The sequence below is a fragment of the Perognathus longimembris genome, chromosome 1 (assembly GCF_023159225.1).
Source record: "Perognathus longimembris pacificus isolate PPM17 chromosome 1, ASM2315922v1, whole genome shotgun sequence".
Lineage (NCBI taxonomy): Eukaryota > Metazoa > Chordata > Mammalia > Rodentia > Heteromyidae > Perognathus > Perognathus longimembris.
The window spans coordinates 85,608,832-85,627,933 of record NC_063161.1 but is presented as its reverse complement, the minus strand read 5'-3'; the positions used below and the strand labels follow the sequence as shown (position 1 = coordinate 85,627,933).

The following is a 19,102-nucleotide window of genomic DNA, read 5'->3' as shown; positions in this document are numbered from 1 at the left end:
CAAGTTTTCCTGCCCAGTTTAGCTGGAAGGTGGACAAGCCTTCCAGAGGATGCTGTTCTCTGTGTAACCCCTACAAGGATGTTTTGACAAGAGCTATTTGGGGTGTGTAGAGCAGCCGTGCCTATGTGTACTAGGTGTTTCCCTAGATTCATGTTTTTTGTTTTTTTTTAAGCTTTGCACAGAGTTAAGCTTCTCCCTCCTCTGGGCCCCACTGGAACTCCACTTCTTTCCTGCAGGTGTAGGTCCTGACTCTGTTCCTTGACAGCTCCTCCCTGTCTGCTTGGTTCCTTTCCTACCAGGATTTTACTGCTCACTTACATCTGCCATCTCCTAAACACTCCTCTTTGTCTTCATACTCATTCACAGTTGGAACTGACACATTATTTCACTGACTTATTTATCCTTAGTTACATCCCTCCTCCCTCCTAGGATTGGGGTGTGAACTCGGGGCACTTGCAAGGCAGGTGTACATATGGAGAGATTGGGGTCAGACCCTGGCCCAGCCTGGCCTCTACCTGGCTTCTCTGGAAAGTGGTTTAACCCCATATGTGGAAAAAAGGATGATATCTTCTGTTCATTATTAAAGACCATGGCTGAGCCCCCAGAACAATAGGCAAGATAATAATGATAGAGCAGAACACATGTATTAGGTAATTTTTATATGACCCAGGAACCTTCAGAAACAACTCAAAGATCCAGGGTGAACTGTTCATTTTCATGCTTAGTTTTGATGTAGCAGAAATGCAGTTGGACAGAAAACAGTACAACTAAGAAGACCAACAAGGCCATCTGGTGAGAGTGGTGCTGGCCTCTGATGCAGTGTTCCCTTCTTCCTGGTGTGAGCAGGACCTAGTCTAAAGTAGGGGAGAGAATGATTTCATGGCCTGTTCTTGGCCAGCAAGGCAGGCAGAAAGGTTGAGTAATATTTTTAGGTTCAGTGGCCGCTTTGGGAAACATTGAGGGATAAGAAGCAGGAAGGCAGGAGAAGGTAGAGATCAACTGTGCGTCTTAGGTCTCAGTATCGACTCTGGGTTATCAGCCTTTACCCCTGACCCTTTCCCAGGCCCTGCAAGTGCTCTTCCACTGAGCCCCATTCCCAGCCATGGGAGTATCAAACTCAGCCTCAACCATTAATCGAGCCTGCAGCCTCTAGCCTGGGGCCATTAGGAAAAGTATGGGTAGAGGTTTTTTAATTTTTGGAGACACACATAGGCATCCAGAGGAGGTGAAGGGAGCAGGATGGGATGCTAAATGTGGTGGGAGGTAGGGGGGCAGCACTGAAAGCACACAGCGGCCCTTCTGAATTGCCTGTCTTGCACCTCCATGAGGACCCAGCAAGTCAACCAAGCCTCTCAGGACTCAGGTATGGAAATGGAGATCCCAAGAGGTGAGGAAACAAGGAGCAAATTGGTGGCAGACCCCAAACCAACACCCACCACTTCCTTCAAGACAGTTTCTTACCTCATCCTGTCTCTGTTGCACTGTTCCTACCCCTTTCTCTTTATTCCTCCCTTGTTTACATTGCCTCCCTGATAATTGATGATGGATAAAGTTCATCTTCCTTCCCCTTTTCCCTCCCTCCTTTCCTTCCTTCCCTTCCCTAATTTTTCCTCCCGCCTTTGTTTTTCTTTCCCTTCCTCCCTTCATTTTCCCCTCCTCCCTTCCTTTTCTCCTCCTCTCCTTGTGATTATAACTACTATCTTTTCACCCAGAAATATTTCTGCACATACTGTAACTGCTGCTGTTTGAGGGAGCAAGGCTACATATAGGACACTGGCCCCATAAGAAGATAATGGACTGGAATATTTCTATCTCCTATGTGGTACTAACCATAGCAAAGTATAACATTGCAGTTGTATACAGTATATCATACTTGATACTGATAATAAATGACTTACTGGTTTATGTATTTATAGTACTGTACTTTCGTCATGATGATGATGATGTACTTGAACCAGGGCTTGAACTCAGGGCCTGGCCACTGTCCCTTAGCTCTTTTGCACAAGATTGGTGCTCTACCACTTGAGCCTCAGCTCCACTTCGGGCTTTTTTGTGTGTGTGGCTAATTTTAGATAGGAGCCTTGCAGACTTTGCTGCTAGGACTGTCTTCAAATCATGATCCTCACATCTCAGCCTCCCAAGTAGCTAGAGTTACAGGTGTGAGCCACAAACCCCTAGCCATTGTCATTATTTTAAAATATATTCTTGTAATTATTGTTTTTATACTGGATGTTCCAGCACTTGGGAAGCTGAGGTAGAGAGACTAGGAGTTCAAGTCCACTTGGGTTATATAGTGAGTTTGAGGCCAGCCTGGGCTACATAGTGAGACCCTGGCTCAGAAAACAGACCATGACAACAACAAAAACAAGAACAGAAACCTGCTGTACATTAGGCCAATAGTTGTCTTAGGTTTCTGCATCCCTTGATTGAATGCTGAGGCCAGGTATAGTGACTGGCTATGCAGTGTAGCTTTAGGTATGATCTAGAATGTTCATGCATTGATGAAATGACTTCAGCATACATTTCTCAGAATACTTCCTGCATTATGTAACACGTATCTGTCTAAAAGATGGAATCTTCCATCTTGGCCATAGTACCATTACCACCTCCCTTGACCAATAATTCTGTAATGTAAAATATTTAGCTCTTGATCACCTGACTATTTACTTAATCATAATAACTAGTTATGTATGCCAGTGCTAGGGTTTTATCAATCTGACTTGGGTTCTCACCATGCAGTTCTGTTTTTCTGTAGAAACTCACATTCAGACTGATCTGGTTTGGCCCACCAGGCTGAGTGAGGACAAGAAGTACTTGTAGTCAGTGCTGGCTTTGTTGTTGAGTGGACACGTGTGTGTGAGCGTGTCCCCACAGCACTCACTTGCTCCCATCTTTCCTCCCTTCCTGTTCCTCAGGGCCTGTGTCCCTAGCCACAGGTCGCTGTCCAGCAACAGAACATCAACGTTGAGTTGTGCTGTGTCAAATGGATCACAGCTCAAAGATTTCATGTGAAAAGTAAATTATTTCATTAATAACTTTTAGTAGATTACATCTTGAAGTGTTTGTTAATCTGGGTATGTTTGGGCATGCTTTTCTACTTTTAAAATTGCAGTAAAATGGACCGTTTTAGCTACTTAAAAGGCCTGTTATGACAGTGTCAGTGGTTTCTGATATACTCAGTTGCTGTTCACCCAGGTTGTGAAGAATAACTTGATTGTGCAGAGCAGAATAAGCTGTCACTGGACTCAATGGACAGTGATTTTACTGAGTTGAGAGGTGGCTGGCTGCTGGAGTGTGTGTGTGTGTGTGCCTGCCATTTGGGAGTCCCCCGGGGTCCATCCCTAGCACCAAAAAAAGCAACAGCAAACCCCCCAGAAAACAAAACAGAAAAACCTATTGAATGCATTTTTTTTTCCTGAAACTATGTAGATCCCCTGAAAATTGGTTCAATAAAGGTTTCCTCTAAGTATATAAGTGTATACAGAAGATCTTGATTTTATGATTCTTTTTTAACTTGACTAAATGGAGGCTGTGTTTTTACATGCATAAATCAGTAGGTGGGAGAGAAAATGTTTTCTTGGGGAGACTAAATTATCATGGAAACAAATCAAAGTCACATAAAAACTGATCTTTAGCTATTTCAAATTGCAGCAGTTCCCAAACCCTTAGGTAGTAGTTGTAAGCTGTTTTCAATTTTCTGGGAAGATGAAAAGGAAGATGCATAGAACAGGAACACATGAATATGCCCTAATTTCTAGAGAAGTAATTTTTTTCCCCCTCAGAAATTAATCAGTATAGAATCACTGATGCAGTCTGTTTCCTTTCTGTCTGGGCTAGTGCTCATGTTGAGAGGTTGAGAGGTTGTGTGAGGACATGGCTCAATTATGTGGGGCTCATTCACATTGTTGTGCATCCTGTTAATCACAACATAAACTTTCCAGCCCTGGGAGACCACCTTTTTTTTTTTTGGCCAGTCCTGGGCCTTGGACTCAGGGCCTGAGCACTGTCCCTGGCTTCTTCCCACTCAAGGCTAGCACTCTGCCACTTGAGCCACAGTGCCGCTTCTGGCCGTTTTCTGTATATGTGGTGCTGGGGAATCGAACCTAGGGCCTTGTGTATCCGAGGCAGGCACTCTTGCCACTAGGCTATATCCCCAGCCCTGGGAGACCACCTTTCTGTTGCTATTTCTATGATTATCATACTAGTGTCCTCATCAAAGTAGAGGCGGTGTCATAGTTTCCTTTTGTGACTGGTTGTTACTTCTCTTAACCTATTGTTAACCTGTTAACCTATTGTGACTGGCTTACTAAATGCTATTGAAAAACTTGTCTTTGTTGTAATATTTCCCAGAATTTCCTGCTTTTTAAAGGTAGCATAATATTCCATTCTGTGTATCTGTCACATTTCATTTACCCAGGTCCCTCTATGGCCGTCTAGGTTGATTTCATGGTTCCATGTTTGTGAATGTGGGAGTGCAGGAGACCCCAGGGGATCCTGCTTTGAATTCTTTTGCAGATGTGCCCAGAAGTGGTAGTGCAGAATGCTGGGATAATCTTTTGTTCTATGGACCTGACATATGCATGTTTTTTTCCAGGGGTAATGAGTAAATTTGCTTCCCACTGATTGGACCTTTCCTTTCATGTTATTATTATTATAAAGGTGATGTAGAGAGGGGTTACAGTTACATAAGTCAGGTAATGAGTATATTTCTTTTTGAACAGCAGTGCTACCCCTTCCCTTGCTCTCCCAGTTTTTCCCTCCCATCCCTGCCCACAAGTTCATTTCCAACATAGTGTTCAGTGAGTACCACTGCTGCATTTGTTTACTTTATGTCCTTACATTTCCTTCAAATAGATGAACAAACAAGACAGAAAAGAAAACAAAAACAGCAACAAGGAAAAACCCTCTTGTTTCCATTACCTGGAGTTCATTTTGACAAATATTCTTTTATATGATCAGATGTACATATGCATTGTGCCTCTGTTCCTCTCTTAAGAATATGCTCCGTTGGTCTCACTGTGAGTTAATATCTTGGACTGTATAACTTATCATGCCCCCGTGTATATTAGACCTAACTTCTGCATAGGACAGGAAACGTGCCCTTTCACATTCTTTACTCATTACCCTTGTAAAATACCCCTCTGGAGAAATATCTCCCAGGCTGATGAATTTTACAGGTATATTGTCTTATCAGGTTTCTTTCTTGTTTTACAGAAATACCAGATTCGTTTGGATAGGTTTAACCTTTGAGACACATTCTTCTATTTAGAACACCATTGCTGTTGATAACCTCTGCCCAGGCACCTAAAGGCTGCCCAGAGAGGTTTCAGAGCACCGGGTGAAGTGGATGGGTTTGTTGTTGCCCTCCATAGTCAGGAATGGGGACAATATATCTCCGTGGTTTGGGCAGCATGATAATTAGTGGAGTATTTGCAGCTTGTGTTGCTGGTAACACAGTAGGAAACTCTCACACTGTAGCTTAGCACACACGTATTCTATGTGTGTACACAAAATGGCACTTGGCCTTAATAGTTCGTATTTGCTCCATCTGCTTCTGGTTTTTGCTTAATTTTAGCACTGAGTTCTGTATTTACAATTCTATCGAGAGCCATCTATTTGAAGAAGGATTTGTTAGGAGAATTGGCTCCAGTGATGATGGAGGCAAAGAATTCCCATGGCAGGCCATCTGCAGGCCTGGAGATCCTAGGGTGCTGGCTGTGTGGCTCAGTCCTGGATCTGAGAGTGAGAACTGGGGAAGCCAATGGTGTAACGCTCCCTCACTCCCAGGCTGAGGGCCTGAGAACCCAGGACACAAAAGTCTCAGATGTGTCTCAGGGAGAGGGAAGAGGAGATGGAAAAAGAGAAAGAGAGACCCCCCCCCCCCTTCCTGTCTTTTTTGTTCTCTCTGGCACCCAGCTGATTGCTTGGTGCTCACTCATGTCAACTCAGTTTACAAACTCCTCCACCAAAGTCCTGGGAACACACCCCACAGACAAGCTGAGCAGTACTTCATCAACACTTCTGCAAGTCTTCATTCACCCAGTTAAGTTAGCATGTAAATTATGCACCACAGGGACAGAAATCGGTGACCTGCCCAGGTTCCTAGTGTACTGTCAGGAAGCCACAGAGCAGCCTGCTCTCTGAAGCATGCCTGTTGAACTGCTGCTTTCTCTTTTCCTCCTGGAGCCACTATAGCAAGCTGTGCCTCTGTTTTCTGGCAAATGAAGTAAGGAAATGTGTTGGTCAACTCCTACGTCTGCTTTGGAGAAGAGAATAGAGCACAGTCAGAAGTGATTGCGAAGGAATGCATGCTGGCCAGTAAATTTATCACTCAGCACTCATTTCTTTTTCCTATGTATTTTTTTAGTACTATTTGGAGTTCCATGTTGCTTCTTCCCTTCTATGTTCAGGTCTTGAACTTGGTGTGACTCACTGGAGGAAACTCTCGTGTTCACTGACTGATGAACCAGGAGAAGGCCAATATATTCAGTTGCCGTGTTGGTGGCGTGACCATTGAATCCCCTTTCCTTCTTTCTCTTAGCCTGGGACTGACTATGACTTTTGGTTGAGTAAGGGCCAACCCTGGGCAGCCCAGAGGACTTGTGATTTGGGCTACCATTGTTGCTCTTTTGATTCTGGGGTGGTGGATAAACCAGGCCTGACTAGGAAAGGGTGTCCAAGAGCTGGAATGGAGCCTAGGATCCTATTTCTCCTTTTGCGGGCTCCAGGCTGGTGGGTGAAAAACAAATCTTTATAAACAGGTGTGTTCCTTTTCAGCTGTGGACATCTGATAGTGCCTTGGAGCTGCACTCAGCCCTGATAGCACCTTTCCTTCTCTCCCAACATGTATATTAGGAAAGCTAAGCTGTCAGGTGCCCAGTTTCACTTTGTGTTTGTCTTCTTTGCAGGCAGTTTTAGTGAATAACATCACCGCAGGTGAGAGGCTCATCAGAGATCTGCAAGGTAAGCCCAGCCTCCATCCTGTGGAGAACCTGCCTTTCCCCACACTGTTCCCCAGGGTCTCAGGTGGTCCTGACAACCTCATGGCCAGTGTTAGTAGGAGTAACTGAGCCATCTTTATTCTTTTTCCCCTAACTGTCCTTTTAAAAATAATTACATTGCTAGGAGCTAGTGGCTCATGCCCTAAATCCTAGCTACTCAGGAGGCTGAGATCTGAGGATTGTGGCTTGAAGCCAGCACTGGGAGGAAAAATCCACGAGACTCTTGTCTCCAATTAATCACCAAAAAGCTGGAAGTGGAGCTGTAGCTCAAGTAGTAGTGTGCTATTTTTGAGCAAAAACATCCAGGTATAGTGCCTAGGTTCTGAGTTTAAGCCCCAGGATTGGCACACCCACACAAAAATTACATAGCAAGTTGTAATGGAACAGAAGAGTTCAACCACTGTAGAATTTATAAATGCATTAAGAAAAGCTACGTTGAGGACATACATAGTTCATTGTTTGAGACTTACCTAGTAGTTGCAAGACCCTAGTTTTGATGCCCAACATTAATTTCCCTAATTTAAAATTTTGAAATATAAAGTGCTACAACACTTGAAAAACACCTCAAGTAGTAAGTCTCATATCTGACTCCAGGTGACAAAATGTACAGAATTATTGAGCATTTTATATAATTCTTATCAATATGTGTATAAAAGTATACATGAAATATACATGTGTAGGGTCCCATCATCAAGCTATCTTACTATATTTACTGTATATCTTTATATGTGAATAGATGCTAAAATCTGAAACCCAAACTACTTTTAGTTTTAGGAATTTTGGATAAAGGAGAGTAAACTTGTATATATGATGTATACTTATCTCACATGTATACACAGATATAAATGTTACACACATATGACTCTGTGTATGTGTGTGGTATGTGTATGATTCATTTGGGTCCAGCACAATGGAATTCTCTTTCTTTGTTACTGTGATTGTTTGGAAGCGTGCGGTAACTTTTGCTTTGGGATGTGTTGAAGCAGCAGCAAAGCAGGAAATAGGGTGAAATCCTGTATGTGATGTGCACTCCCTTCTGCTGGGCCTGAGTCAACAAGTCTAGTGTGGTCTGAGGACACAGCTCTGGTTTTAGTCAGGAAGCTCCCATGAGCCACAGGTGCCTCAGTTTCTGCCTCTTTAAAGTGAGCACTTGACATGTGGCTAGTAAGACAGGAGTGGATTTTCAAGTTTCTCTTAGTGTTTCGTAATTTAAATTTAGAACTGATACTCAACTCAGTTAATGGGAAACTTATGTTTGGGACAATATGGATGTCAACCCATTTAACTGAATGCTGTGTGAAATCTAAATTCTAAGCAAGAATTGCTAATGAAAATTGTAACCAAGACTGAATTGAAACATACTCTTAATTGTAAAATACACATAGAAAAAATGAAAAGTACCTCATTTAATATTTTTCCATTAGGGACTGATTGTGGTGGCTCATGTCTGTAATTCAAACTATTTAGGAAGATAGACATCTGAGGCCAGCCCTGGGCAAAAACAAGAGCTCCTATCTGAAAAGCAAACTAAAAGCAAAATGACTGAGGATAGAGCTCAAGTGGTAGAGGCCCTGAGTTCAAACCCCATACTAACATAACTAACCAATCAAATAAATAAATATACATGGGCACTGTGGCAGGAAGAGGCCCTGTCTTGAAAAGACAATTTTGTAATGCCAGTACTAGGACTTGAACTCAGAATCTTTAACTCCTTCCCTGTTTTTTATGCATCACTAGTTCATGGAATCCTTTAATTTTATTCTCCCTTAAAATTTTATCCTTGCAGTTCTAGGTTGTAAGGATAATCTTGGGGATGCCGTTGTCTGGCTGGGGCTGCATCTGTGTTCTGCTTGCTGCTGTCCCCCCTTCCAGTGGCCATTGTAGCCCCTTTTTCTGCTGCCCCAGCTCTGCTGTTAGCTGCTGTGTTTCTCTGCAGAACTTTCACAAGTTGAGTTGTCAGCAGCAGGAATAGGGCTGTATATGTCCTTGGAGAAAACTGCAGTTTCCCTGGTAATTGGGGTGGGTGACAGATTCCAGGGCCTCGGAGAACAGCTCAGCTGAGAACAAGTGACAAGGAAAGGGTGTTGACTAGTAGGCAAGCACAAGGCACCTGGCGGAGGTGGCCACTGTCCTCTAATGCTCTGACATGTGGGTCTGCCACATAGTGACTCATGTAATGACATGTCCTCCTCTTGTCTCAGACCAGTTGAAGGCCCTGCAGAAGAGTTACGACAGGCTGCAGCAAGACGTCATCCAGTTCCAGAGGAACCAGACCAGCCTGGAAAAGAAGTTCTCCTATGACTTGTAAGTGTGGCTCAGGAGGCCCTGCCTGCTCACCCTTCCTGACTTCCAAGCTGGGAACTTTGTAATCGAGAAGGGTAGAGTCCCTATTGCGACTCATTCTTTATAGATGTGTGTTTTACTTTTCCTAAGCCTCGGAAGCTTGGAGCTAAGGACTAGAATACAGAATGAATAAGGACAGTGCGTGCACCAACATGCTGAGACAGGCAGACAGACACACAACACACATAGCATTTCTCAGCCAGAATCGCTCAATGTACCATGAAACACAGCATCTCTTAAAATTCTGTGAAGTGCCGGTGTACTATTTAAGTCAGTCACCTTTGCTCTTTACAAGTGCTCAGGTATGAGTTAAGTCAAATATCATTTATTCATGTTGGTAAAGTATCAATACAGTGTACTCTGGGTGACTGCACTGTGGGTACTTTCTTTTCTTGAGGCTTTGCAGGGTTTTCCACATGTCCACAGTGAGAGTTGAATACTGTTATAATTAACACAATAAACCCTCTGGGAGGGGAGAAAATGCCCGTTTGCAGGTGACAGAGTAGGTTGGGTTCTGCTTATTTCACATGCCTTCTCAGAAGAACATGGTAACGAAGTGTGGGAATTCAGAGTCACCACCACTACCCAGTGATGGAGTTCTCAGTCATTTGGTTTACATCACACAACCACTAACCATTTTAGCATTTTTCATTCACTTTACGTATAAAACATTTATAGAGGTATTAAATGATAAAGTGTTTGATCATTTAAGAATTACATGGGAGCCAGGCACCTGTAGTTCATGCCTGTAATCCTAGCAACTCAAGAGGCTGAGATCTAAGGATCGGGGTTCTGTGAGCTTCTTACCTCAAATTAACCACCAGAAAGCCAGAATTGGAACTGCGGCTCAAGGCAGAGAATGCTGGCCTTGAGTAACAACTCAGGGACAGCACTAAGGCCCTGAGTTCAAGCCCCATGACTGGCACATGCACATAAAATTATTTGGAAGTTTTTTTTCCTACAGGATATTCAAGTGTAGGTTTAGCCAATCATCAGATATAAAATTTTACATAGCTTGCTTTGTTTGTTTTTGCTGTCTTTTTTAAAAGGGTCTTTTGTAGGGAAGTCTGGCCTGATCTCACAGTTCTCCGAATTGAGCCTCCTAGGTGCTACCATTACAGGTTTACCCCAGTGCACCTGGCTTAGAAATGGATTAGCTGACTGTGGGGTTACAAGCAATATAGGAGAATAGAACTAACGGGGATGGATGCTCATGTTATTCTGAGACATTGTCCACATGCCTTAACTTCTCCCTGATCACTTTAAAACCAAATTCCTAAATACATAATGTACTGCTGGACAGTAGGGTAAGTCCTAAGAAGTGAGTAGTTAGGCCATTTCATCCTGCAGACATGAAGTGTACTTGAAACCAGACCGCTGAGGCCTCCCTCAGCCATAGTCTCACAAGGAAATTCTGTGGCCAGTACGCATGTGCAGCCTTATTCAGCTGTGACAGTTGACCAGCTTGCTTCCTCCCAAGAGGTGGGCAATGTGGTCCCCAGGAGACCTTTGGCAATGGCAGCGGGCATTTTTGTCAACTTGGAGGGGAGGTGTTATGGTGTCAGGTAAGTAGAGAGAAGGACAGTAGTGACTCAGTCTACACTATGTGGAAAATGACCTGTGCAACTTAGGGGCAGGAATGGGAGGAGAAAATGGGAGAAGGTGAACATTGGTGACACTGATCAAGAAAAGAAATCCTAGCTACTCAGGAGGCTGAGATCTGAGGATTGCAGTTTGAAGCCAGCCCAGGCAGAAAAGTGGTGAGATGCTTACCTCCAATAAAGTACTCAAAAAAGCCAGAAGTGGTGCTGTGGGACCTTGAGCACAAAGAGGCTCAGGAACAGTACCAGGCCCTGAGTTCAAGCCCCAGGAATGGCAGAAAAAAAAGGAATGTACTTACTACCTGACTTAGGAAATGCTAACCCCTCTGTATGTAATACCTAATAGCATTAAAATTGTATTTTTAAAAATCCAAGTTAGGTTACTAAGGAATTGGATTTACCCAAAAATGAACTATGTTAGTTTTACTAGCTTTCATTCTTTTTTTTTTTTTTTGCCAGTCCTGGGGCTTGAACTCAGGACCTGAGTACTGTTCCTGGCTTCCTTTTGCTCAAGGCTAGCACTCTGCCAACTTGAGCCACAGTGCCACTTCTGGCCTTTTCTATTTATGTGGTGCTGAGGAATTGAACCCAGGGCTTCATGTATACAAGGCAAGCACTCTTGCCAGTAGGCCATATTCCCAGTCCCCCCACATTCATTCTTAAGACATATCTTAATGCTAATTTTTTCTTTTATGGATTGAGATGGAAACATTAATGGCCTCAGTTAATGTTGACCCAGAAGGTGTTGACTTAGCTGGAAACCAACCAGAACAGGGTGATCAGGCAGTGGGCAGTGGGATGGAGGGCCTCCACTGACAGCTTTTTTGGCTGACTCCATCTGTCTTACTAGTTGTGTCCAGAGCCCTGTTCAGATGCAGGAATTTTTCTGGATGTTGTTTGTGGAGTGTTGGAAGCTGGAAAGAGCTAGCTGTCCTTCACTTTGGATGACAGACCCCTTCTGAGAATTTGAGGAAAACGTCTTGATACTTGGTTAGCAAACTCACATGTGGATACACAGTTATGCATTCTGTTTATAAGAATTAATAGGCCCTTCAGGCATAATTGCATACTACCATTACCTCACTTTGTCTGGTTAATCTTTTCTAGAAGGCAGTGAAGAGACCACAGAAGCCAGTAGAAAGGTCTAGCTTCCACAAGTCTTGTTTTTGCTGGGTCATCAGGCAGCACACATTCCCACTTTTCCTTCTTCATCTGTGCAGACATTACTACATGATCATGCATTCATTCATCTTTCTCCCTAGAGTCAGCTCAGGAGATGAACTACTCACAGTGTCATCTGCACACATGAGGAAAGTTTGCAAATGTAGTAGCTATACTCAGAGGGGTGGTCAGTGTCCTGGACAATGAGATCACCCACCTTGATAGGGTCCTGGATTAAGCCCAGGAATCCTAATGGTAGTGAAGTCAACAATTGAGCCAAGTCCTCTATGTGCCTACAGTTCAGTCCCAATTAATGCTGAGATATTCAGTGTGTACATGTAGGAAATGGACTACCTGGGGCTCCCAGGAAGTAACACAATCTGCATAACCTGTGTCTCAAGCCTTCAACTTTGTACTGAGTTCCATTTACTGCTACAGAAATGGAATGTGAGCAACTGACTTCATTCACACTGCTGAGAGAGAGGCCCTTGGTGCTTAACTTGGCAGGTTGAGAGCAAGTGAACCAGTGTTTCTTCTTTGTAGGCTGAAAGGTCCAGGCATGGTGGATAATCTGTGCTGTCAGCTCCTCAGGAAGCTGCTGCCTCTCTGTTTTGAAGCCCCTGTATGCTTGTCTACCATCTGTGGCTGTGGGTTTGTTGGGAGTTATTTAAGTAAAGTTTTCATTTGCTCTTTCAGCTGAGATAAGGAATGCTGTGCTTCATTGCTTCTCCAGCTCCAGATCCCCTTGTGTGTGTTATGTGGTGTCAGGGTGGTGCTTTGAGTATGTTCCAAGTTAGAGGTTGAGGGTGGTACTCATGCTGGCCTCTTCCCAGAGCCCAGCCTGCAACTCAGATAAGGTGGCCAGCCCTGTGGGAGAGAACATGGCAAAGTGGGAAACTTGAGTCTGTCTTCTAGTCCTGGCAGGCTGGCAGATCTGCCAGCAGGCCACCTCTGTAGCATCCCCGTCTGCAAAGCAACAACAGAGATAGCTCTGACACTTGCTGAACAACTCTTCCAGGTGGAAGGCCCAAGCCTCTTGAGTTCATCCCACAGTAAATCTCTCACATGTGCATCCTCCAGCCACGTTTAGTTTTGTTGCCACCCAGTTAGAGCAGACCTAGGTTAAAGGGCTCAAGTCCACAAGACTCTCCGTCTACATGCAGCCATGGGTCTTGGGTGATCACCACACGTAGGCTTGATGGCTGCAAATGCAGGGCTACCTGCCACACTCTCAAGTTTGCTAATCTGCCAGCCTGAGTTACAGAGCTCAGTACAGCTATACTAAGTACCATGGTTTTATTACAAAGGCTGCACTTCAGGAACAGCCAACTGTAGGCATTGGTGTGGTGGTGGGAGGGACGGACAGGAGCTTCAGATCTCATAGAGACAACATGCTACCCACTCAGTGCATCCGCATTCACCAAATCACACAACTGAACTCAATCTCCAGTCCTTCTGCAACCCTGGCAGTCGGTCCCATCCTGAAAGGGTGTAGCCAGAGCAGAAAAACCCGTTGTCCCCAGCCCACCCCGTGTCATCTCCTCTGCATAAGCTCAGGCCTGGTACAGAGTTCACTTTGAATGAGAAAAACTTCTCAGAGACAGGACATCTCAACGCTTCATTTAGGAGCTCTGTGCTAGTAGCTAGTGCCAAAACTAGTATTTTGTGTGTGTGTGCTGGTCCTGGGGCTTGACCTCAGGACATAGGCACTGTCCCTGAGCTTGTTTGCTCAATGCTAGCACTCTACCACTTGAACCACAACTCTACTTCCAACTTTTTGGAGGTAAGAGTCTCAAGGACTTTCCTACACCAGCTGACTTTGAACCTTGCTCCTCAGATCTCAACCTCTTGATTCGCTAGGATTACAGGTGTGGTTTACCATGACCCCACAGTTTGTTTTTGTCGATTGTGGGGTTTGAACTCAGGACCTGGGCACTAAGTTCCTTTTTGCTCAAGGCTAGTGCTAGTCTACCACTTTGAGCCACAGTCTCACTTCTGGTTTTCCTGGTGATTAATTAGAGATAAAAGTCTCACAGACTTCCCTGACCAGACTGGCTTTAGATCGTGATCCTCAGATTTCTGCCTCCTGAGTAGCTAGGATTACAGGTGTAAGCCACCAGTGCCCGGCTTCCAGCTGATGATTTTAAACATTTTCTTTCTTTTTTTTTTTTGTAATCTGTGCAGTTTATCTCTTTCAGAACACTGTAATAAATCTTTGGCGAGTTAATTGGTATTTTTCCAGCCAGCAATTACTTGTCCTAATTCCCTGTTTAGAGCAAAGTGCCCAGAGCAGGAAAGGGAGAGTCAGGGTCTGTCACTGAGGGCGATTCCCACAGGGAGTCACTAGGTACAGACACATCCCACACACATGTCCATCCTTCTGCTTTCTCTCACCAAGGAGCCAGTGTATCAACCAAGTGAAAGAGGTGAAGGAGCAGTGTGAAGAGCAGAGAGAAGAGATTGCCAAAAAGAGAAAAGAAGCTGCAGCTTCCAGGGACCTGGGTGAAAAGAAAGACCAAAATCCACAGGTAATCGAGGGCCCTTCCTGTGCAGGCTTTCCTAGTGCCTCCTTTCGAGCCAACTACCCTGGTCTTGGTTCTCCCAGGCACAATAGAGCAAAGCTTGGTTCTGGGATGGATAAGGTTTTGTGTGTGTATGTATTTTCATTTCTCCTGGTTAATACCTGTATTGCTAGACTATATGGTACTGATCATTTAGTAATATGTATTTAACCGGCTGAGAAACTTCTAGACTGTTTTCATGGTGGTCATATTCTTTTAACATTCCTACCAGCAGCTTCTAAGGCCTGTTTCTTTACATCCTCATCAGCTTTTTCTACTGTTTATCTTTGCGGTATAGTTCTCCACATAGGTGTGGGGTAATAAATAGCACATTACCGTTTCAGTTTGCATTTCCCTATTAACTGATACTGGGCATCTTTTCATGATTTTTACTGGTCATTTGGATTATGGTGTCTGTTAAGACCCTTTTTACATATTCTAAGTACATAAAAATATATGGTATTGGATGTATGGTTTGCAGGATTTTTTCTAAATCTGGATTGTAGTTGCCTTTCCTCAATAATACATATTAAAACAGAGTTTTTAATTAGACGAAATCCACTGCATTTCTTTTATTGCTCTTGGTGTCATATCTAAGAAACACAAGTCTATAGGATGTATTCCTGTCTCCCTCTAGGGGTTTTATAGTTCCTAGCTCTGAGTTTCATAACTCTGTGTTCTGAGTTTATTATTTTTTTAGTATTAGGGCTTGTTTTGGGGTCTCATGCATGTTGGGCAGACACTGCCCTCCACTCATCCAGGCCTCCAGCCTTTTTTGTTCTGGTGATTTCTGAGATAGGGTCTTCTCTTTTTTTGCCCTGGCTAACCTGGACCATGCTTTTCCTATTTTACTTCCCTCCACAGCTAGGATGGCAGGTGCAATACCAGCACTTCCAGCCTTTTCTGTTTTCTTCCTTTTTTAAAATTCCCCTGCCAGTCCTAGATCTTGAACTTAGTACTTGAACACTGTCTTTGAGCTTTTTGGCTTATGGCTAGCACTCTACTATTTGAGCCACAGCTCCCTTTTTTGAACAGTGGTCCTCAGATCTAAGGCTCCTGAGTAGGATTACAGGCATGAGCCACCGATGCCCAGCACTTCTAGCTTTTTCTGTGGATATAGGGTCTCATTAACTTTTTTCCCCTGGCTGGCCTGGACTGTTTATGTCTGGGCTTACAGCTTTCTACCTAGGCTTCCCTGTGTCACTGGGACGGGCAGTTATGTTCCCCTGCACCAAGCTATCGTGCTTCCCTCCCGGAGCTGGGTACCCAGCTACTGATTGAGATGGAGAGTAATGGACTCTTATGCCCAGGCTGTCATTGAACCAGTCTCCCTTCAGTTACCTCCCAAGGAGCTAGAATTATAGGCATGAACCACCATGCCTAAAATCAGCTTCATTTTTTTGAGTAAATTGAGTCTTTTTTCTTTATTAATCTAGCTTAGAGCTTCCCAGTTTTGTTCATCTTTTCAAAAAACTATTAGTTTCATTAACTTTCTATATTACTTTTCTCTATTTCATTAATTTCCATATTTCCTTCCTTTAGGTTCATTCAGCTAGTTCTTTTTTTAATGATTCTTAATTCTTTTTAAAATTATTGACATGTTAGTTATGAGGGGATACCACTGTCAAATCTCCACATACCCTGTATTCGAACAGTCTCACCCCCTCTGTTACCTCACCCCCACTCACATCCCCAAAGAGGTTTACTTCTTTTGTTTCCATACTTTTAAAAAAAATACCTTAAGGTGACAGATTACACATTTAAGCAGTTTTGTTTTTTTTTTAAGGTTCACAGCAAAATCATTTGAAAGGAAGGTACAGAGATTTCCTTTATCTTCCACCATCATGGTACATTTGTCACAGTGGTGAAATGACACTGAAACATAATTAGCAAATCCATAGATAGGGTAGGGTGTACTTGTGGTGGTGTTTGGACCGTGTATAATGCCAGTACCATGCATATGCATTTCTGTAGTATCAGATGCAGTAATTTTCACGGCCCTAAAGATATTTTCTGCTGCTAGTTTTGGTATAATCCTAGCTTTGAATAATAGTGTGCATTTTTCTTCTGAAACAGTGTTGAGTTGGTATAATTTAAGTGTTGGTTAAAATTCACTAGTGAACACACTTGGGTCCAGGGCTGTCAGTTTTGTTTTTTGCCAGTCCTGGGACTTGAACTCAGGGTCAGAGCACTGTCTTTTTGCTCAAGGCTAGCACTCTACCACTTGAGCCACAGCGCCACTTCCAGCTTTGTCTGTATATATGGTGCTGAGGAATCGAACCCAGGGCTTCATATTCCCAGCCCAGGGCTGTCAGTTTTGTAGATATGATTACTGACTTAATTTCTATAATAGTCCTGGGACTATTTAGAGATTTGTGTGTGTGTGTGTGTGTGTGTGTGCGCATGCCATGGCATTTGAACTCAGGGCCCCAAGCTCTTGCTTTTTTCATTTAAAGCTGGCGTTCTACCTCACCTCCATTTCCACAAATAATGTATCTCATCTTGGGTCTAAATTTGAACAGATTGTATCTTTTAAGAAATGGGTCCATTTCATCTGAGTTTTTTGTCACGTTTTCTTCCGTGATATAGTTGGGTTTTTGAAATTTATTATCTCTGAATATTCTTTGATTCTTTTCTGTAGTTTGGAAATGGTATGCTTAGGTGTAGCTTTCTTGGATTTTTCCTGCTTGCTGTTGTGTGAGTTTTCTGGACTTGTTTTGGCTTTTGACATCTATTTTGCGGAAATTCCTGTTCTTTTGTTTTGAATTTTTGGTTTTTTTTTCTTTTGGTATTCATGTTGTGCATACTTTTAAAACCATCTGTAGTTGTCTCATGGTGCTTGGTTACTCTGTTATTTAATTCTTTTTATGTAGGTTTTTGTTTAAATATCCTTGACCTCAGAGAATCTGTTCAGCTGTGTGTAGTCCAGTAATATGCACATCAAAGCTTTGATTTTCTTCCTTTTAGTGGTTTTGATCTCTGGCATCCCTTAAAATTTCCATCGCTCTGCCTATTATAGGCAGAATATAGGCATTATGTCTATTCTTCCATGATGCCTACTTTCTCATAGAGTCTTTAGCATATTAATCCAAGTTGTTTTAAGTTACTGCTCTGGGGAAATCTAACATCTCTGCCATGTCTGGTCTGATGTACTCTCCAGTTTTTCTTTCTTTCTTTCTTGCAGAATGCCTTTAAATGGTCTCTCGACAGCTGGACATGAGGTACTGGTTAAGAGAAGCTGTTATAAATAGGCCTTTAGAAAATGGAAATGGGAAGTACTCTGTGGTCCTAGGAGCAAACTTCAGTTATTTAATGAGCTACTATTATCCTCCCCTCACACCTCAAGATAATTTCTAAGTATATCCCCCTCCCACACCTGTGGGGGATGGTCAAAATGAGAGCTGGGTATTTACCTATCTTTAGGTCTGTTAGCCTGATAATCAACCCTGCAGCTTAGTGAACACCTTGTTAAAGGAGAATGAGTGTTCTCTGGCTTATTTCTAAATGGTTCTTTCTCTTCCTACTGCTACAAAGAACCAGAAGTGATTGTTCAGTTTACTGTAAGAAGTTGGTGAGCTGAAGGTTAATGTGGGGGGGCTTCTATAACTGGGTCTCTTGGAAGTTTTTAGCTCAGGCTTGTCCTAAGTGAGGTGTCTGCAGGTTGTAAATTACAATTTCCCCACCCCAACTCTAGTGCACCCAGTAGAATCTGCTGGAATTCTCTCCTCTGTAAACTGTGCCTCCCAGGTTCTGCTGTCTCCAATCTTAGAGGCAAGGCTTTGCTTCTAGAGCTCCAAGAATTGATGGGTGTCATGGCTTTATCCTTGTTAGGCCACATGACAACTTTCAAGGTACTATTGAGGACTTCTTTTAATGAGTGTTAAAATGTACAAAATGGCTCTCTACACACTGCTTTAGCTGGTTTGGGTATGATGTGTTACTATTTTGATTTGCCTCCAAGTATTTTTCTCAATTGCTTTGTGGTTTCTTGTTTGATCCATTGGTTAAAGAATGCTGTTTAATTTCCATGTTATAGGTTTCTCAGGCTTTATTGTTACTGATTTAGTTTTCATTTCATTCTTTTTATGACTTGTGTCATTTAAATTCATTGCAGCTTGCTGTGCAGCCCACCCTTTGTTGTACCAGTGGAGGGGGTCCATGTGCATACCAACATACATTCTTCTCTTGTTGCATGTTCTATAGCTGTTTGTTCAGTCTAGCTAGTTTATGGTAGTTTGTCTCTTTCATTGTTCACTTTTCTGACTAGTTTTTAATCATAGTATTGAAAGCACTTCTGCAAGATCTGGACTTAAAACCTCAAGTCTGTTGACATAAATACCACAAACAGGGTAGATGGAGGTTTTTCACGCTGTGAGGTTGTAGGAGGGTGTGATGGTACACTGATGGTGTTGGGCGAAGAAGTACTTAAGAAGTT

The 19,102-nt window shown here is 43.1% G+C and overlaps 2 protein-coding genes across 4 annotated transcripts in view; one reads left to right on the top strand and one right to left on the bottom strand.

Annotated features, from left to right (window-relative positions):
* Positions 1 to 19,102, bottom strand: part of Naa35 (N-alpha-acetyltransferase 35, NatC auxiliary subunit) — a 95,777-nt gene that overhangs the window by 7,647 nt on the left and 69,028 nt on the right. Inside the window, exon 24 of one of the 2 annotated variants that reach the window (XM_048331573.1) lies at positions 11,690 to 12,973. The exons of the other annotated variant lie outside the window; for it this stretch is intronic. The gene's annotated coding sequence lies outside the window, so the exon portion shown is untranslated. Of the gene's footprint in view, positions 1 to 11,689; positions 12,974 to 19,102 lie in introns of those variants that run through there. 2 annotated transcript variants of the gene reach the window in all.
* The window catches only part of Golm1 (golgi membrane protein 1), a 54,479-nt gene that overhangs the window by 30,935 nt on the left and 4,442 nt on the right, over positions 1 to 19,102 (top strand). For both annotated transcript variants that reach the window (XM_048331599.1, XM_048331591.1), the window contains 3 exons: positions 6,909 to 6,963; positions 9,203 to 9,305; positions 14,505 to 14,634. In XM_048331599.1, the coding sequence (XP_048187556.1) occupies positions 6,909 to 6,963; positions 9,203 to 9,305; positions 14,505 to 14,634 (288 nt within the window). The remainder of the gene's footprint in view (positions 1 to 6,908; positions 6,964 to 9,202; positions 9,306 to 14,504; positions 14,635 to 19,102) is intronic.